Source organism: Spermophilus citellus (assembly GCF_964194105.1).
Source record: "Spermophilus citellus genome assembly, chromosome: 18".
Classification (NCBI taxonomy): domain Eukaryota; kingdom Metazoa; phylum Chordata; class Mammalia; order Rodentia; family Sciuridae; genus Spermophilus; species Spermophilus citellus.
Genome location: NC_138200.1, coordinates 52,546,458 through 52,569,676, shown reverse-complemented (window position 1 = coordinate 52,569,676; position 23,219 = coordinate 52,546,458). Strand labels below are relative to the sequence as shown.

General features: G+C 49.7%; 3 protein-coding genes across 4 annotated transcripts in view; all 3 read right to left on the bottom strand.

Annotated features, from left to right (window-relative positions):
• The window catches only part of PSKH1 (protein serine kinase H1), a 30,952-nt gene extending 26,417 nt beyond the window's left edge, over nucleotides 1-4,535 (bottom strand). Inside the window, exon 1 of the mRNA XM_081275001.1 lies at nucleotides 4,365-4,535. The gene's annotated coding sequence lies outside the window, so the exon portion shown is untranslated. The remainder of the gene's footprint in view (nucleotides 1-4,364) is intronic.
• Nucleotides 4,536-9,228: 4,693 nt separating this feature from the next.
• NRN1L (neuritin 1 like) lies at nucleotides 9,229-10,943 on the bottom strand. 2 transcript variants are annotated; one of them, XM_081275008.1, is made up of 3 exons: nucleotides 10,607-10,943; nucleotides 9,742-9,874; nucleotides 9,229-9,613 (listed from the first exon to the last, which is right to left on the bottom strand). In XM_081275008.1, the coding sequence occupies exons 1-3, from the start codon at nucleotides 10,683-10,685 to the stop codon at nucleotides 9,328-9,330; spliced, it is 498 nt and encodes a 165-aa protein (XP_081131134.1). In that variant the 5' UTR covers nucleotides 10,686-10,943; the 3' UTR covers nucleotides 9,229-9,327. The 2 variants fall into 2 exon arrangements, with proteins under 2 accessions (XP_081131134.1, XP_081131133.1); XM_081275007.1 differs by lacking the exon at nucleotides 10,607-10,943 and having other exon boundaries at nucleotides 9,742-10,514.
• A 120-nt stretch (nucleotides 10,944-11,063) lies between these two features.
• On the bottom strand, nucleotides 11,064-22,597 carry EDC4 (enhancer of mRNA decapping 4). Its single transcript, XM_081274994.1, has 29 exons — nucleotides 22,335-22,597; nucleotides 19,616-19,772; nucleotides 19,097-19,208; nucleotides 18,707-18,806; nucleotides 18,279-18,468; nucleotides 18,030-18,177; nucleotides 17,842-17,946; nucleotides 17,415-17,524; nucleotides 17,242-17,325; nucleotides 17,051-17,146; nucleotides 16,849-16,951; nucleotides 16,565-16,745; nucleotides 16,395-16,467; nucleotides 16,196-16,287; nucleotides 15,932-16,119; nucleotides 15,738-15,859; nucleotides 15,492-15,645; nucleotides 14,735-15,168; nucleotides 14,545-14,649; nucleotides 14,308-14,460; nucleotides 14,190-14,226; nucleotides 13,889-14,066; nucleotides 13,633-13,788; nucleotides 13,413-13,528; nucleotides 13,161-13,326; nucleotides 12,890-13,076; nucleotides 12,581-12,800; nucleotides 11,856-12,019; nucleotides 11,064-11,612 (listed from the first exon to the last, which is right to left on the bottom strand). The coding sequence occupies exons 1-29, from the start codon at nucleotides 22,414-22,416 to the stop codon at nucleotides 11,420-11,422; spliced, it is 4,206 nt and encodes a 1,401-aa protein (XP_081131120.1). The 5' UTR covers nucleotides 22,417-22,597; the 3' UTR covers nucleotides 11,064-11,419.
• Nucleotides 22,598-23,219: the final 622 nt, after the last annotated feature.

The window sequence follows — 23,219 nt, the reverse complement described above, 5'->3', positions numbered from 1 at the left end:
GCCAGCTTTCAACAAACAGAATTGCTTACATTCTTCCAGAGCTGTGTATCTCAAAGTTTCTCAATGGGCCACAATACACAGAGAACAATATTGTTATACAACATCCTGGGTCAATGGAGACAGCTATTCTCAACTGTCCTGAAGCTTAAGGGTCAATACTCTCGCATACCTAAAGCACATTAATATCATTATATACTTGGGAAGCTCTGAAAAGGACCAAATTGCCCAAGTAACATGCTCACAATTAGGTGGGTAAAGTGGAACATGTCTATAATCCCAGCTACTTAAGAGGCTGAGGCAAGGGGCTGGGGTTGTGGCTCAGTGGTAGAGCACTCGCCTCTTCTGTGTGAGACCCTGGGTTCGATCCTCGGCACCACATAAAAATAAATAAACAAAATAAAGATATTGTGCCCATATATAACTAAAAAAATATTAAAAAAAATAAAAAAGAGGCTGAGGCAAGAGAATCACAAGTTTGAGGCAAGTTTAGGAAATTTAGCAGGACCCTGTTTCAAAATAAGAGATTGAAGATGTACCTCAGTGGCAGAGCACTTGCCTAGCATGTGCAAAGTCCTGGGTTCATCCCCAGTACCACACACACACAAATCCTTATACTTTTAGAGTGAAATGGAAGGCCAAACCAAAGTGCCAGTCATTTAACTATGAATTTGTGACTGACAGAGAATACCAGCATCTATTGCAGATTCTTATTCTTCTTTTTTTTTTTTAAAGAGAGAGTGAGAGAGGAGAGAGAGTGAGAGAGAGAGAGAATTTTTAATATTTATTTTTTAGTTCTCGGCAGACACAACATCTTCGTTGGTATGTGGTGCTGAGGATCGAACCCGGGCCGCACGCATGCCAGGCGAGCGTGCTACCGCTTGAGCCACATCCCCAGCCCCAGCAGATTCTTATTCTAAAATCTGCAGGGGCATTCCATTCTAAGAGCCAAGCAAATCTAAGGAAATGTGAATTTGTAGCTCAGTGTCAGAGAGAAAAGTTGTCCTTAAGGCTGCACTTTCTCCAGTTCATTTATACAACTTAAGCACAGAACTGTAATTAGACCTAGACAATGTGTTTATTCAGCAAACCCACCCTCTAGTGAGTTAACATTCCACATTTCTTCTAGGGGAATAGCCAACTATATCTATCCTGATGAGAAACCTGATGAGTGTTGCCAGCTTTCTCTGATGAGGAGAAATGACCTTAATGAAATCACCTAACACAAGGCAGCTTCCTACATGCAGCTCAGTCTGAAGAGCAAACAGCCTTATTAAGATGAGATTTTCTGGGGGTGGTGGGGGGACAGTGGTAGCACACGTATTTGATCCCCAACACTGCAAAAAAAAAAAAAAAAGGTGGGGGGGAGATTTTTTTTTTTTCCTGGTCCTGGGGATAGAACCCAGGAGTGCTTTACCAATGAGCCACATACCTGGTCTTGTCTTTTCTTTCTTTTTTCTTTTTTTTGAAACAAGTTCTGGCTAAATTGCTTAAGGCCTCGCTAAGTTGCTTAGACTGGCCTCAAAATGTGATTCTCCTGCCTCAGCCTCCTGATTTGCTGGGACTAGAGAGATTTTCTTTTGACAAAGGACACTTATTATTAACGGTCATTAGTAATAAGAGTGGCTTCAGTTTAGAATTTCAACTCCACTAAGGATCTCATCCACAATATCTCAATCCTCTCTGCAACCATATGAAGTAGGCAATGATTATTCCTATTCTAGAAATAGGAAACTTCAATCCAAAGAAACTTAAAATCTCATAAAAGCCAGAAATTGAAACCAGGTCTTTCTGACTCTAAAGTTCCTGCTTCTAACCACCAAAATATACTGTCTCTCTAAGGAATGGGCAATGAGACACAACAGGAGTCCATAATGCATAGCTAGCCCATTCCATTGGACAAAAGAGACAAGTTTCTTGAGGCAGCGACACAGATCTTCAAGCAGAAATCACAGTAAAGTGGGATAGGATTGTGGCTCAGTGGTATATCCGCTCGCTTAGCATGCGCGGACCCAGGTTTGATTCTCATACCACATAAAAATAAAGGCACTGTGTTGTGTCCTTCTACAAAAAAGATTCTCTCTCTCTCTCTCCTTTAAAAAGAAAGGAAGGAAGGAAGGAAGGGAGGGAGGGAGGGAGGGAGGGAGGAATAAATCACAGTAAAGTCTCTTTTTTTTTTTAAGAAAGAGAGTGGGGGGGGGAGAGAGAGAGAGAGAGAGAGAGAATTTTTTAATATTTATTTTTTAGTTCTCGGTGGACACAACATCTTTGTTGGTATGTAGATGGACACAATATTTTTATTTATTTATTTTTATGTGGTGCTGAGGATCAAACCTAGAACCTCATAAATGCAAGGCAGACGCTCTACCACTGAGATGCAGCCCCAGCCCACTTTTTTTTTTTAATCAAAATTTTAATTTTAGAGTGAGAGGTAACTGGTAGTATAGTTAAGTGGTAGAACACAGGTACTAGGTTCAATCCCCAGTGCACTGCCCTAAAAAAAATCAAGAATAACACTCTTAGGGAGGGAGGGGTTAAGTGCTTGGGAGTGATATGGGTCAAATTAATATAGGTATATATGAACGTGTAACAACAAATCCCATCAATACATACAACTATAATGCACCAATAAGAAAAACAATGCAGGAAAAAAAGAGTAAAACTTTTTTTTCTTAATATTTTTAGTTGTAGAACACAATGCTTTTATTTATTTACTCATTTTTATGTGGTGCTGGGGATTGAACCCTGTGCCTCACACATGCTAGGCAAGTGCTTTACCACTGAGCCACAACCCCAGCTCAAGAGAGAAAACTCCTGAATTTGTATTTTGAAAAACTACCCCAGGGGCTGCCCTGGGTTCAATTCCAAGTACTGCAGAAAAAAAAAGAAAGAAAGAAAGAAAGAAAAGAAAAGAAAAGAAAAGAAAAGAAAAGAAAAGAAAAGAAAAGAAAAGAAAAGAAAAGAAAAGAAAGAGAAAACCAGGCCAGGCTCAGTGGCTCATGCCTATTATCCCAGCAATTCAAGAGGCTGTGACAGCAGGATCACCGTTCAAGGCCAGCCTCAGCAAATTAGTGAGGCCCTGAGCAACTTAGTGAGACCCTGACTTAAAATAAAAAATAAAAACAAGGACTGGGGATGTAGCTCAGTGGTAAAGTGCCCCTGGGTTCAATACCTAGTACAAAAAAAAAAAAAAAAAGAAAAGAAAAGAAAGAAAGAGAAGAAACTACCCAAAGAAATTTTGGATCTTCAAGGTTGAAGATCCACACCTACAACACATAGGTGTTTGCTGTGGTCATCTCAGATCCTGGCCCTGCCACTGGCAGGTGTTCAATAATATAGCTGAATCTGAATCCATTAACAAATCAGTAACCTATCCCAATAGATTCAGCAGACACCACTGCTGTTGGAGCTCCTACTTTATGCCAGATACACAGCCAGAGAGATGCAGATAGAAGTAAGATCATATTTGACACAACATTATATACTCCGCAGCAGCAGCATGGACAAAGGGGAATCAATGATTACATGCGAACAAGTTTTCCCAAGAAAATGTCAACTCAGATGGACTTTAAAGAATACATGTACTTTTCCCATACTGGTGGATGGGAAGGAAGAGTATTACAACAGAGAAATCTGCATATTTAAATTACAAGGATATGAAACCATAGAAGTAACATGCTTCCACAACATACATTACGAAAAGGGAGTGAAGAAGTGCCCAGGTGTTGACTGTAGGATTAGGCCACTACCAGATTATGAAGAGCCCTGAATGCTTTAAACTAAGAAGCGTGGCTTATGTACTACAGTAACAAAGGAGCCGGTTATAGGAAGTTAAAGACTAGATTTTCAACTTCAGTAGCTTCACGGAGGAGAATTGGCTTTCCCCTTGCAGGAATGACAAGTCTGCTGTGCAGTCAACATAGCTGGACTCTGGCCTGCTTTTTCCCCCGTCAGTACAAGGAAGTGGTCGGTTGACCTGCCGGACCCTGGTGTTCAGTGCAAAGTAAGGGTGTGGGGTAGGCACCGGACACTACAAAGCAGTGAGGGCCATGGGGTTAGGTCAATCTGACCCACACTGGAAGCGACGCCGCTGAACCGCAGTAAGGGCAGCTGACCAGCTCCACCAGGCCCACCAGTGTGGGTTACCCAGAACTGCAGCACGTTTCAAGGCCAGGCCAGATTCAGACACCCGGGACCCCGAGCTGCCATCGCTCGGCCTGCTCCCGGCCCGGTAGGCCCCAGAGCACAAGGGCCGAGGAATCCGGGCTGTGCAGGGAGAGGCCCTGTTTTCACAGGAAACGACTGAAGCTGCTGCTCGTCAGCCCCTCCCGCCCGTCGGGCCTTCGCCCTGAGCCAGGCCGCCTCACCTCGCGCGGGCGGCGGGCTCTTCGGCGTCTCGGCGGCTCCGCGGACCGTCTCACGGCCGCGGGCACGGCCGCCGCCGCCGCCGCCGCCGCCGCCGCCGCCGCCACTGCTGCCGCCACTATCCTCCGGCGTCAGCGTGGTAGCGTCATCACAGCGCGCGCCCGGCGCCAAAACAAACCCCCGCCGCCTACGGGGAGGGACCCGGGCGAACTCGCCATAGGTCGGGCTACGCGGCGGACTGCGCTCCGAGCTCTGCCTGTCTGCCGAGCGATGCCTGCGGGGCGGGGACAGTCCCTCTTTTGTGGCGGAGCAGGGGGGACATCTGTTTATTGTTCTAAGAAGTTAGGCTGTGTTAGAAAAACGAGTGACCTCAGGAAGTTGGGAGAGAGTTTCAAGTTTCTGATTGGGGAAAAGTGTTCTTTGAAGAGCGAGGTTAAGGACGTAGAGGGTTTCAGCGGAGATTTCTGAAAATGCCTCAGTCGCCGCAAAAGACCGACTTAAATTTCAATAACAAATCTACCTATTTACTTATTTCGTTACTTGGGATTGGACCTAAGGGCGCTCGACCACTGAGCTATATTCCTAGCCCTATTTTATCATTTGTTTATTTGTTTTTTGGTTTGTTTGCTTTTGTGGTGCTGAAAATGGAACCTAGGTGTGGTCACTTCTAAGCCCAGCTACTAGGGAGGCTGAGGCACGAGGGAGGCCAGTTTGGGCAATTTAGCGAGACTCTGTCTCAAAATTAAATAAAAAAGGTTTGCAGGCGGGAGCAGCGGCACACGGCACACGTCTGTAAGCTCAGAGGCTGGGAGGCTGAGGCAGCAGAATCGGAAATTTGAGGCCAGCCTCTGCAATTTAAAGAGGCCTGTCTCAAAAGGGGCTGGGATGGGGCTGGGGTTATGGCTCACTGGTAGAGCACTTGTCTAGCATGAGTGAAGCACTGGGTTCGATTCTCAGTACTACATATAAATAAGTAAAATAAAGATCCATTGACAACTAAAAAATATATATTTAAAAAAGAGCAGGGATGTAGCTCAACAACAAAGCATCCCTGGGTGCAATCCCCAGTACCAAACAAAAAAACTTTAAAAATTGTCTCTTATCCAGTCTTTGTAGTGGCCCATGCTTGTAACCCCAGCAACTGCAGAGGCTGAGGCAGGATTACAAACTTGAGGTCAGCCTGGGCAACATAACTAGTCCCTGTCTTGAAATGAAAAATAAAAAAGGGCTGGAGATGTAGCTGTGATAGAACACCCCTGAGTTCAATCACACACACACACACAATGTTTTTGAAAAGTTTAGTGGAGCACAAGGCACTAGGTTCAATCCCCAGCACCACAAAAAAACAAAACAAAAAAAAAAAAAAAAAACCAAAAACGAGTTTAGTGGGATGATTATGATTAAGGGAATAGACTTTGGTGCCAAACAAACCTGGGATCAAATCCCAGATCTGATATTCCCATGACTGTGTTTTTAGGAAAGATATCTCCTCTCAAGTTTCTTTTTCTTTTTATTTATTTTGCAGTAATGGGGATTGAACCCAGGGTTCAACCACTGAGCTACACATCCCCAGCCCTTTTTATTTAGTTTGTAGACAGGTTGGTCTAGAATTAGTAATCCTTCTGCCTCAACCTCCTGAGTAACTGGAATTATAGGTGTGAGCTACCACTTCATTTTTTTCTTATTTATGCAATGGGGCTCATAATCCCAACCTCACAAAGAATTAAAAATAATATGGAATTCCAAGGTTCATGGTACTCAAACATCTACACAACACCTCCGTTTTAAAGATATTCAGCAAATTTACAAATATTTATTAAGCCCTACAAACAGGTCCTGTTCTGGGCTCTGGGGAAGAGCAGGAGGCCCTGCAGTGAAGAATATTGATGCAAAAGGGACTGGGGTCTAGGCAATCCAACCCCTGGACTCCTTTCTGAAATAAACTGTTCCTCATCTACAGAGCTACAAATGTGAAACACTATCACTGTGATGCTCTAGCCTAGGCATCTGTGCCCAGGGCCCAGTTTGCTTGGCTATCAGCCCACCCCTCTCCTCTAGCTTTGGGATAAAACACACAAAGCCCTTAAGCCTCTGGCCAGGGAGCAGATTCTTTCCACCCTCCCTCATCTCCCCCATCACTGCACTCCATGGAAGAGTAGGGACTTAGGGAGCAAAAAATCAGGGGAAAAGTAGGTCAGAGCAGAAGGATGGTAATCCCCCAGTGCTGGTCAGTGCAGCCAAGCCCCTGCTCTTGGAAGCAAGCTGCTCCTGGCCACCCACCACAACTGGCTCTGGAAGACTTTGAGAGTCTGGAAAACCAGCACCATCCCTCCTAACAGTATGCCCAGGCTGAGGAGACTGCCCCAACATGACACATTGCCTATGTTGGGGTATTCTCAGTCCAAGCTTTTTGTGTGTGTGTGTGGGTGGGTGGGTGTGTGTGGGTGTGTGTGGTGATGGGGATTGAACTCAGGGCTTTGTGCATGCGAGGCAAGCACTCTACCAACTGAGCTATATTTCCCTCAGTTCAAGCTTTTGAAATACTTCCTGTGCTGGGCTTAGATATTCTTTCATTTCATATACTCTATGCACACTCTTTATTCCCAGCCCTAGGTTGAGTGCTAGAAACACAGCAAGAATTCCTTGTTCTTGAGGAGTCCACAGTGGGGATTTTTTTTTTTTTTTTTTTTTTTTTGGTAGTGGGGATTGAACCCAGAGTGCTTTACCACTGAGCTACACTCCCAGCCCTTTAATTTTTTTTTCTTTTGAGACAGGGTCTCACTAAATTGCTTTGGGCCTCAATAATTAGTTAAGGCTGGCTTCAAACTTTCCATCTTTTTGCTTCAACCTCTTCAACACAGTGGAAAATTCTGACCTGTACTTGACAATAATAAGCCAGTGCTATTAGTACTGAGGCAACAGAAAGCCCAGGATCTGTGTAGACCTAGAGGTGGCTTTAATTCAGGTTGAAGTCAGTGTTAGGGAGGAGAGGATATTAAACAAGAAGTAGGAATTTACTAGGAGAAAATGGAGAATCGTATTTTGGTGTTTTTAATATTTTTTAGTTGTTGATGGATCCTTATTTATTTTATTCATTTATATATGGTGCTGAGAATCAAACCCAGTGCCTCACATATGCTAGGCAAGTGCTCTACCACTGAGCCACAATGATATTTTGAACAAAAAATAATAGATGCACAGACACAGAAGAATAAAAAGCCTGCTTTCTTCCTGGAAAATTCTAGTGGTCAAAGGGGATAAATCTGTTCCCCCCGTACTTTCCCCTTCAGGTGATGTGAGAAGATGGACAAGGTCTTGTTGATGAAAGTGGAGTATGTAGAGGTCTCTAGAGACACCTGTTGCCTAAGCAAGGATCTCATCAGGTCTGACTGTCCTGAAGGGTGACACCCTCTCAACATAAACTTCAGTGTAGGCCTGGCCTGCAAAACTCTCTTGTTTCCTCCTTCCCAAATGATTGCTTTGGATGTCTCTTGTAAAGTCTTTTCCATGTCAGCCCACCTTTCCTGCACCACTTCTAGGTCTGACATCCTATGTCCTGTCACCCCCTTGAGAGTGCTGTGTCCTCTCTGAAGCTTCTTCTGTCCTGAAGGACTGGATAGGTAGACAACTCCTCTGTGTTACTACAGAGTGGGCTGTAGGAGTGGACAAAACTGGTTTATATAGGACGTTACAGACAAGGGGTAGGAACACAGTCATCAGATTTTCATTCAGGAAGTAGAGAATAAGCCAGATGTGATGGCTTATATCTGTAATTCCAGCTACTGGGGAAGTTGAGGCAGGCGGATTGCAAGTTTGAAGCCAGCCTCAATAACCCCTATCTTAAAGAAAAATTTAAAAGGATGGGAATATAGAATATAGAATGCCCCTGGGTTCAATCTTCAATACAGAAAAAAATAAATAGATAAACAAAAAATTTAAAAAGACTGGGGATGTAGCTTAGAGGTAGAGTGCTTGTTTAGCTTGTACAAAGCCCTAGGTTCAACACTCAGTACCACAGAAAAAAAAGAAGATGACTATGACAAGAAAGTAAAGTGGAGGTGATAATAGAAACAAGTGAGGAGGCCAAGGCAGTGCCCGCAGAAGCCTTGGGGTGGTATCTTGAAATCAGGTTCCCTCTCTCTGAGGTCTCCTTCAGTTTCTGCCCATGCTGAGTCTCACCTTCCTTTCCACAAGGATGAATAGGGGCTCTGCACACATGCTCACCTCTTCTGAAAGAACAGGCTTGTGGAGAGTAAAAGCCAGAGATCCCTCATTATAAACCCAGTTTCTGTAGCTTCAGATTTTCTCAAGAATTTGAACATGGACTAGGACAGAGGATCCCCACTTTTTGGAACAAGCCCCTCTTCCAAAGGACTATTACCCTTGGAGGAGGAGGGGAACTGAGCCCAGAGCCTAAGCAATTTTGAACCTGAGTAATAGTTCAACAGAGGGAGGAGGATCAGATAGGATCAGGAGCTTGGAAGCTGAAAGGAGCCTGGGCAGCTGGGGTGAGGCCAAGGGCAAACACTACCTCACCCCTTCCCAAGGGGACAGAATAGAAGGGGTATGCAGGATTAGAAGTGTGGATCTTAGAACTTCGGTCTGCCAGACCTCATCTGGTCCCCCACCAAGCAAGCCCCAAAACGCAGAGAACAACCTCGCATTCCGGCAGATCTCCGGTCTCAACCAGAGCTCTTGAGATTAGTGTAATGGAAAGCTCTGCGCTGGGGGAAATGTATGTTCCTAAGGAGTCCCCTGTGGCAGCCTTTGGCCAAGCCCATCCTGTGCTGGGGATCAGTTTCTGGGGCCTCCTTTCCCAATCAAGTGAGTCGCAGCTGCGAGAAAGGAAGGAGCTTAGTGCAAATATAAATACCTTTAATGAAAGCCGTGTGCGCTCTGCAGAGCCCAGACGGCGACTGCCAGCGCAGGGTTGGAGGCATGGGCGCTGCTACTTGACCCGACTGGCTAGGCCAGAGGCCCCAGGAGATAGGCGAGCACCAGAACAGCAACCAGCAGCAGGGGCGCAGGGGCCCCAGCGGGTGAAGCTGCTGTAGCCCGTAGTGTTTCTTGGTTGGTCTCTGGGCCAGTGCCGCGTTCCCAGACACGCACCGGGGCACCACACAATGTATGCAAGTTATCAGGATGTGGGGCCCGGCGAGCTTCTTGCTGCAGAGACTCCCACACGGCAGCTGCCTCCTCTGGGCAGCCTGACAGGACCCGAGAGGCGCAGGCATGGAAGTCATTCCAGGACCTGTTAGGAAATGGGATTGAGGGGTTAGGTTGGGGTGAGGCTTTGGAATGGGAAGGAAGTTCAGCTCCAAGGGTGGCGCGGATAGGGCTATGCCTCCCACCTGCCCTCTGCCTCCCACCTGCTGGTACCTGCAGACAGTCTCCAGCTCGCCTGCGCGGCCCATGCTGTCCCCCAAGCGGATGAGACACTCGGCAAAGCCTTGATATATGGAGTCACAGCGGTTTGGAGCCTCTGTGGCTGCTGCTAGTAGGGGTAAAAGGACTGGGGAGAGGGGGTGAAGAATGGTTGACAGAATAAGCCAGGCCATTCCCCACCTGCCCCCAGGGGCTTGTTTACCTTGGGAGGGCTCTAGGGACATGACTCAGCGAGAAAAGAGCACCCCTGGGAGCTGAGGGGCATGTCTAGGGATCAACTGCCTTCAAGGCAGGACCTAGACCAAGATGCAGAAGCAGGAACTGTGTATCCCAGAATTGGGTTCCTCCTGAGCTCTTGGGGCTCTAGGTGAAGTGAAGATGGTTTAAGGGAAGAAGTCAGGAGAGAATGGAGGGATTGGGGTCTAGAGGCAGGTGGGGCACTATCTCTGCATCCTTCAAACGCTTTGCATGACCCTCCCACCTCACACCAAAGATAAGTGTTTCAGATGAGATTGGGCAACATAGCCAGGGATAGGGATCCAGGCCAGACCCTCAGAGAACTTCAGGAATCCCAAGGCTAGTCTAGGAGTCCTGCCAAAGGTAATGGGTTCCCTTTATCAGAAGAGGAACTTCAGAATTTCAAGGTCCTTCCCCCCACAGCTGGGGCTCAATTTGTTCCTCACTTTCCATCATGAAACCATTCACACTTTCCTGGGGCCCTCAGAACACCTATCCACCCTGGCACCTGGCACCAGGAAAGTAGTACTCCCAGCTCCCACACTCTATACCCAGCCTGATGGGAGACCAGCAAGAGGACTTGGGTCCAGGGCTGGTCTGGGTCCAGGGCTCCCGCACTCACCGAGTGGCAGCAAAAGCAACAGCTTCAGGGCATCAGGCAGCCGCTGACAGCAGCGGCGGTAGCAGCAGCAGCAGCGCATGGTCCCTGGCTAAGAGCCTAGTGCAAGCTAGCAGCTTGGAATGCAGCCGGCCGGCCCAGCCCACGGAGGGAGGGACCATGATTGGATGGAAGCTAGGAATGGGCAGGGCTCGAAGCAGGCTGTTGGCTCCGCCCCCAGCGCCCAGATTGGCAGAAGGGTGAAGAGGTGCCCCCAGAGAGTCGATGTGCCCTGAGAGGCCCAGGTTCGTGCTGAGATGGTCTGAGGACCCTTGCCCTGGGAGTTGGAGGGGAGCTCTGAGAAGGCAGTGGAGTTGATGAGAACAGATTTCCAGGCCCCAGGGATGGGCTGACTTAGATCTCCCCAAAGGGAGAAAGGGCAGTCATCAGTCACACCAAAGACACACCAAAACCACACACATAAGATTTTATTCCAAAAGCATTTAATTGAATTTCTCAATGTTTTTCAAAAACAAAAAGATCCAAATCAGAGGTAAAAAGGAACATGGAAAATTCAACTCAAGTGGTGTCACGATCTTGGGGTCATGCTCCAGGAATGGCAGAACCCAAGAAGGCACAATACCTGCCCTGGGCCCAGCCTTACCCTACTGATTACCACAATCTGTAGACCACGGCCAGTATACCCTGCATCCCCAGTCCCCAAATACTAGAGGTGGAGGCCTGAGCAAGTAAATAGCAGATGTGACCCCAATCTTGGCTGACGCCTGTCTACTGGTCTTCAGTGGAACCCACCCCTACACAAGGCAGGCTTAGCTGCTAAGGGAGGCTGGGGGTAACAAGGCCATGCAGCATTAGGCTAAGACGCCGGGCTGCTTTGCCCAGTGAGTTGTGTGGCTCAGCCTGCAGAAACTGAAATAGCTTCTGGCGCACTTGAGCCATGACGGAGCCCATGTGGTCTCGAGTGATGGGGTCACTGTGGTCCAGGTGCATCACAGCCTCTTCCAGGTAGCTGAGAATGGGGGGAAAAGCACAGGCTACAGGTGGGTGCCAGTAGACAGGAGTGCCCCCTGGTGGCACTGAAGCCCAGAGGGATAGATGATAAGGGAAGTCTAAACCTTACAATGAATGAGGATGGGGGAAATGAGTGGAGACAATTAGGGAAGGGAATCAGGCATGAGTGGGTGTTTCTGCTTCCCTTCTCACCCCCACTATCAGCTTATCTCCTACTCTCTTACTGCACATACTCAGGTACCTGAGTTTGAGGTCAGTTCTAGTGCCAAGGTCAGATGCCAGCTGCTGGATGAGGGAAAGGAGCACAGGCTGGGAGAGTGGGCAAGGCGGCTGCCCAAAAACCTGGGCTGGGTCCACGGTTTCACACACATACAGCACCAGGTTCAGGTCAGCAGCTGTCAGCGCCTGGGGGCAGAACAGGGCAGCAGCATTTATGGCTAGTATTAGAATAGAATGCCTGCTTGTCTGTGGTGTGTGGCTTGGGGGAGGAGAACCACAGAGTTGGGTGCTAAGGGCTCCAGAGGAGGATACTCAGGGACCCAGAGAACGGGAGGGCTGTATTTTACCCTATCAATAAAAAGATTAGAAAGAAAGTTTCCTGAGAACGGCTGGGGTTGTGGCTCAGTGGTAACGTGCTTGCCTAGCATGCGTGAGGCACTGGGTTCAATTCTCAGCTCCACATACAAATAAATAAAATAAAGATCCATCAACAACTAAAAAATATTTAAAAAAAAAAAAAAGAAAAGAAAAGAAAGGTTCCTTAGAAAAATGGTTATAAGGCAAGGTGAGCTGAAATAGGAAAAAAGGGATCCTGAACAAAAGAATGGCACAGGCAATGGCTTGGAGGTCAAAGAGAATGAAAAAGTCTGTCAGACAGCCCACAGCTTGGTGGAGGGAATGGAATGTGTGGTGTGTAGGTCTTGTCAGAAGACACCTGAACCTTACTAGGGCCAAATGCTGTCATACCTGCTGGAAGGCCTGATTGAGGTGGCCCTGCTGCAAGAGTTGCAAAATATGGGCTTGCTGGGCCTGGCAGTCGAGGTGGGCAGAGGGGACAGGTGTGCCAGCAGCTGAACGCATGGCCTGCATGATACTGGAGGTGACGGCAGCCTGCTGTTCCTTGAGCGCCACACTCACCTCACCCTTAACAATGCGCTGTACCTGTGCTAAAATTGACTCCTGCAGGCTGAAAAGGGAAGGGAGACAGAGGTGGACAGGAAGCAAAGTCTGGCCAATCCCAAACACCCCACCTTGCCCAAAGCCCTGCCTACATACCTGCCCACAGCCACGTGCAGCTGGTGCTGTACTTCAGCCCGAACACTGCTAGATACAGTGGCTGCCATTTGCTCAGTGGCACTCTGCAGTGTGCTGATCAGGCCCCGAAGCTGGGCAAGCACAGGCTCTCTGGCCTCCTGTTCCCGTGCCTTCCGGCTCTTCATGTGGCTCTCTAGCTGTTGCAAGTCTGAGAGGCGACCATGGGGATCATAAGAGGGATGAAGGAGTGAATAGACGCCCCTCCTACGCTGGGTTATACAACCCCACTTACATTCCTGTGTGCCCAGCCGGAAGCTATCATTGATTTGCTGGAACATGGCCTGGCAGCTCTTTTCGAAGGCAGGCAGTACCACGCTCTGGAAGGCTTCACGGTAGGCAGCCTGCATTGGCCCCTGTAATGTGTCTGCAGCTGCTCGGGCGATAGCATCTGTCAAATTCTGAGGTACAGGGAGAGGCCAAATTGAAAGCCTGAGCCCAACCTGGTCGGAACTAGCCACCACCCCAATCTTGGGCCCTATAGCACCTTGGACTTGAGTAGCTTGGAGATGTTCTCTTTCATGCTGCCCTCTACAGCTGTGAGCTTGGTAGCCACTGAATTGCTCAGCTGGCCTGCTACAGGCTCTAGACTCCTGGAGACACCTGGGGCAGGGAAAGAAGAGGAAGGTGGAATCAGGAGATTAAGTCTGACAGGTTCACCTATTCCCACCTGGCCCACCCAAAAGAAATCTTCAAGCAAAACTTACATGGAGGAACTGTTTTTTTAATCTCATCTCGTATGCTACGTTCCAACCGCCCAGCCAAAGCAGAAGATAGTGCTTGGGACAGCTGTTGTGTCAGCTGCTCCTGCAGTTGCCCACCCCGCTGCTGCCCCTCAGCCAGTGCCCTCTCTAGACGCCGTTCTGCACTGTAGCTAAGGAACAATCCCGGAGCATATCCCTTCCCAAGCTAAGAAGGCTACCCCTCTTCTATACTATGCTGTGCCATCACCCTCAAGGATACGTTCCTGCTCATGCCGGATCTCAAGGGCACGTTCTACATGGCCTGTGACAGTGTTCTGCAGGCCTTCGAGTTGGGCACACAGACGCTGCAGCAGCTCTTCTTGGCTGTGACGAAGCTCTACCAATTCTCTCTGCTGCTGCCAAATTAGTGCTGGCCAGTCTTCAGGAGGCTCTGCCACCTGCCAGTATCACTGAGAATCACATGATGCCTGCCCCACCTATCCCTACCCACCAGACCAGGGAAATAGCCCAGAGCCCTTAAAGGATGGGTTCCAATGGGTGGGAAGAGCTCCTTTACTTACCTGGTGCTCTGTGAGCCGGGATCCCATGGCTGAATCCCTGCCATAGGCAAGAAGTACCTCAGGCCACATCAGGCAGCCTAGAGACCACCCCTCTCCCTAGCCCAAGGACTCTTCTTACCCATCATCCTTCTTGCTTTTTCTCTTGATCTTGGGTGAGGTCCGAGGTGATCCCTTGGTCTTCCAGTCCTTGGCAGGCAGGCGGGGAGTAGGAATTTTGGTGCCAAAGCCTCCTGAGGCAGCAGCAAGACTGGCTACCTCATCATCATGGTCACTATGGGAAGGGGAAGGAGGGGTTAAGCACCTATCCACCTGCTAGTTCTCCCTTGTTGGAAGAATAGTACAGGGTGACACCCACCTTTGTTCAGCACTGGTGTCCTGGCTATCATGTTGCTGTAGCAGGTGATAAGGTGGTCGGTGGAAGGCCAAGCTTTTATGCTTTTCCTGGAGGCCATTTCTAGGGCTGAAGGGACAGGTGGACTCAGCAGTGGATGATTCTTCCTGAGGTCCCTCCCACAAACATACTTTCTCTCTTCTAAGCTCCTCACCTCTCTGCCAGGGTACTACAGGTCTCCCGAGTAATGTCAGGTGCCGTAGGCCAGACCTGACTGTCAGCAGGGGCAGCCTCCTGGGTCAAGGCTGCTTCCAGGAGTGAGGGGGTACTATGTCGATCCCCATCCCCAGGGCCTCCATCCAGGCCAAGTTGGGGGCCAAGCTCGGGTCCTGGCCGGGGCCGTGGGGATAGTAGGTGTAGTGCTGAGGCAGCTGAGGCCATACTGTCTGGCTCAAGGCCCTCAGAAGCCGAGGAGCCAAAGCCACGTGACAGGGCCTCAGATGCGATCTCAGGAATATCCTGGGACAGGGCAGTAGAAGCTGAGGAGATAACATCAGGGGAGCGGGTACGACTGGGGGAGGCCTGGGGTAGCCCCAAAGGCTCCACTTCCTGTAACTCCAGGGACAGTGCAGAGGCAGTAGCAGATACCTGAAGTGAGTGAAAAATGTGGGTTTAAGTGATAGGAGGTAGGGGACCACAGTCAGGAGGCACTGGAATCAGTAGTGATAAGATGGGACAGCTGGGAAGGGAGATGCAGGTGAAAAACAGGGCTACAGCCCAAGAAAGGAAGTGGGGATGGAGAAACTGAGAAGATAGCCTCCAGGGAACATGGAAGACTGATATGACCCCTGAGGGAACATGGAGCACCTGAGTCAGAACAAGTCAGCAAAGAAAGGGTGCAGGAAGAGACTGCCAACTTCCCCTGCAGCCAACCACCAGTTACCCAGCACTTCACATACATGCACACACACCTGCCCGGGCCCTTTGGGAGTCAATTTATCGCCTGGGCCTGGGAGCAGGCTGGGCAAGAGGCTGCGTGGGCTTGCCTGCAGGCTGCTGCTGTTGCTCATTGTCAGACTGCCATCCAGCTGCAATTTGGGGCTCAAGGTCAACTCTTCAGGTGGCCTGGTGGTGGGAAGGCCAAGGCATCAGCAGTCAGAGCTTGGCATCACCTGGCACTAGCCCCTACCATTCCCCAACTCTGACCTTTACCTCACCTGGGCAAGGAGGGATCCACAGCTGAGGTGCTACTCACAGCAGACACAGCTGTAAGAGAGCTGCTGCTGCTGCTGCTGCTGCTGCTGCTGCTGCTGCTGCTGCTGCTAGGGGATGCAGTGATCTGGAGAGATGCAGAGAATAAGCACTATGGCCTGAGTGGGGCATTCCCACTCCCCCTACTTAAGGGAGCTACCTGCTGCAAGGAGGCAGTGGGTGTCATAAAGGCATCAGGTGTCATCAACTTGGGTTTGGTTTCACTGCTCAGGGTGAGGAAGTCAGCAGGTGCAGGCAGCTCCACAATGCGTCGGAGGTCAGGCTGGGAGCCGTGAGTGGTTGATCCCAGGCCCTCAGAGCCCAGTTCAGGCCGAGACTCTCCAAAGGCTGTGGGGAAAGCTGCCACTTGAGTCAGATCTCACACCATTGTCAGTCCAACCTGTTTCTCTCACTTCTAACTCACCAAAGTCCTCATGGGCAGTGTGAGTGGGGAGTGGGGCCACCACATCAGGGTTCAGCTGTGGCTGGAAACGGATCTGTACATCTTGCAAGGCCCTGCAAGAAAAGGGCATGGGGGAGAACAGAGTGCTCAAAGGGGCCAAGGTCAGTGGAATGGGGAGGAACACAGGCAGGGCCTGGATGGGACTTCCTGACACACTCACTTAGTATGCACACAAAAGAGCTTGATGAGTACACCAGCTGCAGACTCCATGGTACCAGCTCCATGAGAACCCTCTAAAAGGACAGATTGGATACCTTAAGCTGCTAGCCAGCTCTGCACCTCAGTACCACCCCACACACCAATACCAGGCCTGACTCTGGAGCAGCTCACCAGCCCCCAGGCTATCATTTTCCTCCTCAGCAGGCAGCACTTCAGTGTGCCGCAGCCGGCAACGACTCACAACCTGGATGCCAAAGCTCAGCACAGGGTGGGTAAGCAGGAACTCTGAAATGGAGCTGAAGCAGGCACGGCCTTCCTCCTGGTTCTGCAGCAGCTCCATCACATATAGGACCTGCATGGGTGCCACATTCCAAACTGAGCTTTAGAAACTATGAGTCCCTTCAGTCCTTCCCAGTGATACTGGCTCTGCCCAGAGTGCTCCCATGACAGCCTACCTTTCGTTGTACATCACTGAGAATCAAGTATTCTGCTGAGAGGTCTAAGCAAACTTTGAGACTGGGGGGCACACTCACTGAGCTGAAGATATCTGGGGAGAAGCTAGGAAGCCAAGAAACAGGCTAGGTAAGACTGAGAATTCACAGAAGGCACATTCCCACCCTGCCACCTCTGCCTGCTCCCTGCCCAAGTCCTGCTTACCGAATGGTCTGTAGGCAGGTCCAGGACACTGTGCACCACATCTTCAACTCCCGATTCTGGTCAGCACCAGTAATGAGGAACCTCCAGAATGGGACCCTACAAACCCACAAAGCACAAGTGGTTGGCTGGGTCTCCAACTGGGTGGGAGTTCATGGTCTAGCCCACCACATGCTTGTATCCCACTCACTCACTCAGGGTCCTGTTTCTTATGATTGTCACAGAATAGGAGGCAGGAGAGGGGCCGCCCATCATGAGGCTTCCACTCATGTAGACACCTGAAGGCAGGCAGATGAGGGACCTGAATGAGTGATTTGTTCCTGTTCCTAAGGCAAAGGGGGTCCTGGTCCCTCAGGCTTTGCCTTACCGTGGCTCATCCTGCCCCTCAATGTAGATCTGCCAGAACTTGACATAGCCATCATGACTTGCAGTAGCTAGGACAGTCCCGTCAGGAGAGAGGGCTCCTTCACTTAGACACTGGGAAGAAGCCAAAGGGCTTTGCTATTTGACCAAGGTGGAAACGAGACCCTCCCAAATGAAGATGGTAGGAAACTGGATTGACCCCTGTGGATTCACATGTTTTGTGACTGACTGAATGGGGGGCGCTACAGAGAAGTCCAGACCTGCAGGGTACAACTAGGTTAAGAATGAGTTCCATAGATAAGAACTACTTTATGCTAAGTCCCCATGGGCATAATGCTGGTAAAGCTATCTGGACAGCTGTGAATATGGGAAATAGATGAGGAGAATGTGGAAGAGGAGGAGGACAAGGAAGCAATCAGCTGTAGGCCTACCGTGCTGTGGCCTTTTACCACAATGAACCCCTGCTTGATTTGGCTGACATCAACAGGCCACGTGCTGTGGCTGGAGCGGAGCATGTCCAGGTCCCACACCTCAGCCTGGAGGTACAAGGAGGTGAGTGTTCAACCCATTCATACAATATGGCTGCTTTCACCTTCTCCACCATGTCTGACCCCCTCACCCGGTCTTCATGCAGCAGGGCCACTGTTGGGCTACTCTCCTCACAGCAGTCCTCACTTTCCTCAGGAATAAAGGGGCACCAGATGATCCTTCGGAAGTGGTTCAGTGGCGTGCCCTCTGGCTGCCGGATATGGACCAAGATCTCTTCTCTGAGCAGGATGTTAAGGGCTAGACACATAGATGATTAAATATGCCTGGCAACCCCCACTTTGCCCACTCTTCATCAGCCCCCATGCCTGGGAATGGATACTGAATTTTGCTGTTAATCAGAGCCAAGCGCCACACAAACAGATTGCCTGCCTCATCCAGGCAAGCCAGCTGTGGAGAGTTGAGGTGTGCAAAGGCCAGATCAGCCACACTGCCTGTGAAGCCCTTAAGTAGGGTCCGCTCTGAAGTGCTGACACTGATCACTCGCACCATTGCTGAGCCATTGTTGGCAGCTGTAATCAAGAGAGCAGGGGGCCATGAGCAAACATCTAGGTCTAGGCAACAAACAGTACAGAAATTCTGCCCTTGCCTGCCTCACTGCCACCATCTCAAGCCTGGCTACCCAGCTCCACCAGGCCTGACAGAGATTAGGGCAGTCCAGTGAAGCCTCCCAATGTATCCTAAGGTCTGAGTGGTCCCAAATTGGAGCTTCCAGCAGAATACTTCCTACAACCCAGAGCCCCTACTCACCACGAATGGCATAGGCTAAGAAAGAGTTGGACACAGCAATTAGGTTGCCATAGTAGTATTTCTGCTCCCAGTCGTACTTGGCAACAGGCTGGATTTTCACCTGAAAACCCAGAGTGAGGAAAAGTCAAAGAAACTGAGAGCTGAAGCAACTCTGATCCTCAGCAATCTCAACAACTCTGGGGATGGAGAGGACACAGATGAAAACCCAGTCATTCACACAAATCTCCTGAGCCAGATTCCCACAGAGGTTTGACAGCAAAGCCTGGCTCCCTGAAATAGAGGCATGCTGTTTGTCAGGGTGGTACCAACAGGAACTGGACTCATGGGAGAGAAGGGAGAGGCTGGGTGTGTCTCCATACATTATATGTGCCACAGTATCCTGGTACCTACCTTGTTGCTCCCCCGTGCCTTGCTTGAAATGCTGGAGTCACTGCTGGCCACAATCTCTACCTCCTTGGCCAAAATCCCAATGCAGGTGGAGCTGTCATCTCCAGAAAGGCAGCTGGAGAGAGGGGTGCACGAACTTTGTTTTATTCACCCAAAAGCTTAATGGAAGGGTTACATATGTCTGGTATACCTTAACAGCAAGATTAGAAAAGGAGAAGACACAGCCACCTGGTAAAGATTTCTAGTCCCAGATGACCAGCTTGGCCTGGTCCATTGTTCTCAGACCCACAGCTTCCCTTGCTCACCTCCCTCCTTGAGAATGAGCCTACTTCCATTCTATACTGGGCACCCAGGTAAAGCCCTTAGCTTGTGTCCTCACCTCTCAACCCAGGAGATGAGAGTTCAATGTGGTTGAGTGCTCTGTCCCAGGTCATCCAGCAGAGGCTGCTGGCACCTCTTGCCCTCATTTAGCAGATGTCCCCAAAGTACCATCAGCACATTTGCCATCTCTCGGCTACTTACATGACCTGTTTCTCTTGAAGGTTAATGGGTGGTATGATCCGCAGACCAGGCTTACTTGTTGAGGTACCATCACCTGAGCAGAGGGGGTCTGGTACCAGGAGCCCATTGAGGTCCCCATTATAGGCACTAGATGACCGCTGGCTCTCTGCACTGGGGCCTGGGGAAAGAGAGACACCCTGATAAGGTTGTTACACATTTCAACTAGCCCCTCTTACAATAGAACTTCCTTCTGGACCATGAGGTGCTCTAGGAAAAAAAAACTGAACATAGTATGTCCATGGGGAGGAGGGCCCTTTGTTCATATTTCATTCTATAAATGCTGATATAAGGACCAAGGATGAACATGAGGTTCTTCCATCTGGAGGAGGGATACATGCCATTAAAGATCCTCTGATGGGGCTGAAGGTATAGCTCAGTAGTAGAGTGCCTATCTAGCATGTGTGAAGCTAGGTAATATCAGGCCGGGGTCAGCCTAGGTGTTCCAAGAGGAACACTTGAGAGAGAGCATGGCAAAGGCCACCTGGTAAAGATTTCTAGTCCCAGATGACCAGCTTTGCCTGGTCCATTGTTCTCAGTCCCACAGCTTCCCTTGCTCACCTCCCTCCTTGGGAATGAGCCTACTTCCATTCTATACTGGGCACCCAGGTAAAGCCCTTAGCTTGTGTCCTCACCTCTCAACCTAGGAGATGAGAGTTCAATGTGGTTGGGGCACCTCAATTCAAAGAAGGGACCTCACCTTCACTATTATAATCACTGTAATCACAACAAAAGAAAAGCAGGAAAATGGAGGGAAAACAAGGCTGCAGAGGCCTCAGGTATGACACTGGGGTGCTTAGACACTCCCTGTGGACAATGAGAACCACAATTTTTTTTTCTTCTTTTTTAGAGGTGCTGGGAATAGAACCCAGGGCCTTGTACATGCTAGGCCAGTACTCTACTACTAAGTTAACCCCACAAAAGAATTTTAAAGGAAAAGGTGACACGGTCAGCTTCGACCAGTAGGTTGGCTGCTTCAAGGCAGCATACAAACTAAGAATCTGGTGACAGATAACCAGGGCCTATTACCAAAGCAGTGGCAGGGTTTGGAGAGAAGGGCTCCTAAGGCCTGAATAAATGTGGCAGTAAGAAAGCAAGGGTCCTGTCCCAAACAGAAATCGCTCTGAAGTCATCTCAGACAGGTAAACTCTGGGGAAATGTACACGAAGGAGCTGAACAAAAAGGAAAGAAACTATAGGGTGAAGCATGGTGTTAGGAAAGACAAGATCTTAACTGTTTGCACTGGCTGGTTTTTGAGCACTCTCACTGGCTTATACACCACTGCCAAAACTCCCAGGAAGCAAGGTGACTGGGCCTTCAGGAACATAGCAAATTTCCAGTTACAAAACAGTATGAGGTATGACTTGGTCCTTCGTGGGGAGGAGACAAGCAAGAGCTACTTGGCAAATGAAAATCAAGTGCCAATCAATAAACAATGGAGTTATGAGGAAAGCCTCCAGGTCACTTCACAAGGTTCAGAGCCACCATAGCTGCTCAGGGAAAAGGTGATCACTCTCCCTTTCAGGCAGCCTACCATGAAGATAAACTGGAGGCTCAGGCTGTATGTGGTTGGTCATGCCAAGCTCTACCAAATCTCTGTGGAGTGTAGTCTGCTCAGCAGATGATATGGGCATTTGAGGCACAAGCTACACTCATGAGGAAAGGGAGCACACAAAGTATGGGTCAAAGGGCCCAATGGTCTCAGGCAGCAAATAGATTTCCGCAGAGTATGAGTTACCTAAACCCACCTGGAGCTAACCACCAGTGCCTGCTTCCAGAAGCAGCCAGACTGGGCCATCCAAAAAGTATAAACACCAATTCTCAATGCGGCCTCCACACACCCATACCACCATCTCAAGCCAGTCCTTTCACCACTACAACTTTTTGTAACATGTGGCTTCCTGATACCCAAGATCTGTCCTTATTATGAGACCTAGCCTAAACAGTCTCCTCTCTCAGATTTGCCCTCTGCATCTCCAGCTCCATTCTCCCTCCACCCTATTTCCATAACAGTACCAAAACAGTACTCTTTTACAATGACAACATTTTATTGCAACCCTGTTAGCTCTGTTCCGGGGCTCTTGGTAATCAAGGGAGCTTCACAAGTATCACTAGTGATATTTGAATGCACTGGAACAAGCTAGGCTTGCAGATGTTCGAAACCTAATCCAATCAAGGTTGTGCAATCTGTGATTTGCCTTCATCACAGAAAGAACAAGGAATTGGGGCTGGCCACCTTCCTCCAAAAAATAGATTTCAGAACAAAGGCAGGCCTAGAGTCGCATTCCAGAGGGAAGAGCAAGTTGTAGAGAATGACCAGAGCTTCTTCAGCACAGCGCTTAACTGTAGGCCTCTGATCCACCGCGAAAGGCTAGGGGCGCTGGGCCAGTACCAAGAATACCAGTCTTTGTGGCCAGAAAACCAGAGGGGCGCCTCGGTTCAAAGAAGGGACCTCACCTTCAGCTGAGACTCTCAAGGATGAGACGAGATAATCTGGCGTCAGGATGGGGAGGGGTCATACCCAGGGGTCTGCACCAGTCGCCCGGTACGCTTAGGGATTTTAACTTGGTCTGCCCTCATCGGCCTAAAGGACCTAGAGGAACTGCGGGCTCTGAGAATGGTTCAGATCCACGCTACCTACTCCCCTGCTTGCGGAGGGCCCACCCGCGCTATCCCCGCTCACCCCCCGCGGGCCGGTCCAGCTTGAGGATGTCCCGCAGGTGCTGCGTGGCGTCCTCGATGTCGATGCTCGCGCAAGAGGCCATGGGCCCAGCCGCAGGCGCTCCGCCCGGACGGCGTTCGTTCCGCTGCCGCCGCGCACCGCCCAGCCCCGATGGGGCAGAGAGCTGGGCGCCGGTAACTACGCTCAGTCCACCCGCAGCTCCTAAACCGCCGCCCGTGCAGCGTCCAGAGCCCCGCCAACCCCACCAACCGCCTCCACTTCCGGCCCCCAAAAGCCTCCGCTCCCGGAACCTGCGAGGACGAAAGAAAAAAGGTTCCGGGGTAGGGGAGAATGCCTAGCTTCACCCTTTGCAACCTCCACCCAGTGCCAGTGAGGTCGGAGTTGTGTTAGACTGAAGGGCAGCAAAAGTCCACGTACAATTACCGGGCTGGTAACCCTACTCGTCCCAGGACACCCTGGGACGAGTCTAGTTCCTGTCTACTCTAAATGAAGTCTAGATAAGCCTAGGACAGGATTAACTCCACCGCCCAGGGTGGAGCTCCTCAAGCCCCCAGGATAAACTCAATTGACAGAGGCCTGTGTCCCCTTTGGGAAATGGGTTGGAATAACCCAAGGCCTGAGGGGACCCACGAGGTCATTAAGTACAGGAATTACAAGGGCAGGGGAGATAGTCCCACCATAAAGGTCAGTCATTGTTTCCTACTGGACAGTATCCCTTGTCCCACGGGGCTTCCTCTGGGTTATAAAGAAAGAAACCATAGTTTACAAACACCTCTTTATTGCAGACATTTCAGGTACAGATACATGGAAGAAGCTGTATTGCAGATTTTATACAGGATGGTTTAAGAGGCAGCAGGCATCTACCTCTCCCCAACCCAAACTTCC

What these genes read in the sequence shown, in the direction of transcription:
- NRN1L (XM_081275007.1), bottom strand. Translation starts at nt 9,971, where the DNA reads ATGTCCCTAGAGCCCTCCCAAGGTAAACAAGCCCCTGGGGGCAGGTGG. An exon ending in GAGCTGGAGACTGTCTGCAG is followed by an intron (nt 9,614 to 9,741) that starts GTACCAGCAGGT and finishes ATTTCCTAACAG; the next exon opens with GTCCTGGAATGACTTCCATG.
- EDC4 (XM_081274994.1), bottom strand. Translation starts at nt 22,416, where the DNA reads ATGGCCTCTTGCGCGAGCATCGACATCGAGGACGCCACGCAGCACCTG. An exon ending in CACTGCCCATGAGGACTTTG is followed by an intron (nt 16,120 to 16,195) that starts GTGAGTTAGAAG and finishes CTTTCCCCACAG; the next exon opens with CCTTTGGAGAGTCTCGGCCT. An exon ending in TCAATCAGGCCTTCCAGCAG is followed by an intron (nt 12,020 to 12,580) that starts GTATGACAGCAT and finishes TTCTGCCCCCAG; the next exon opens with GCGCTGACAGCTGCTGACCT.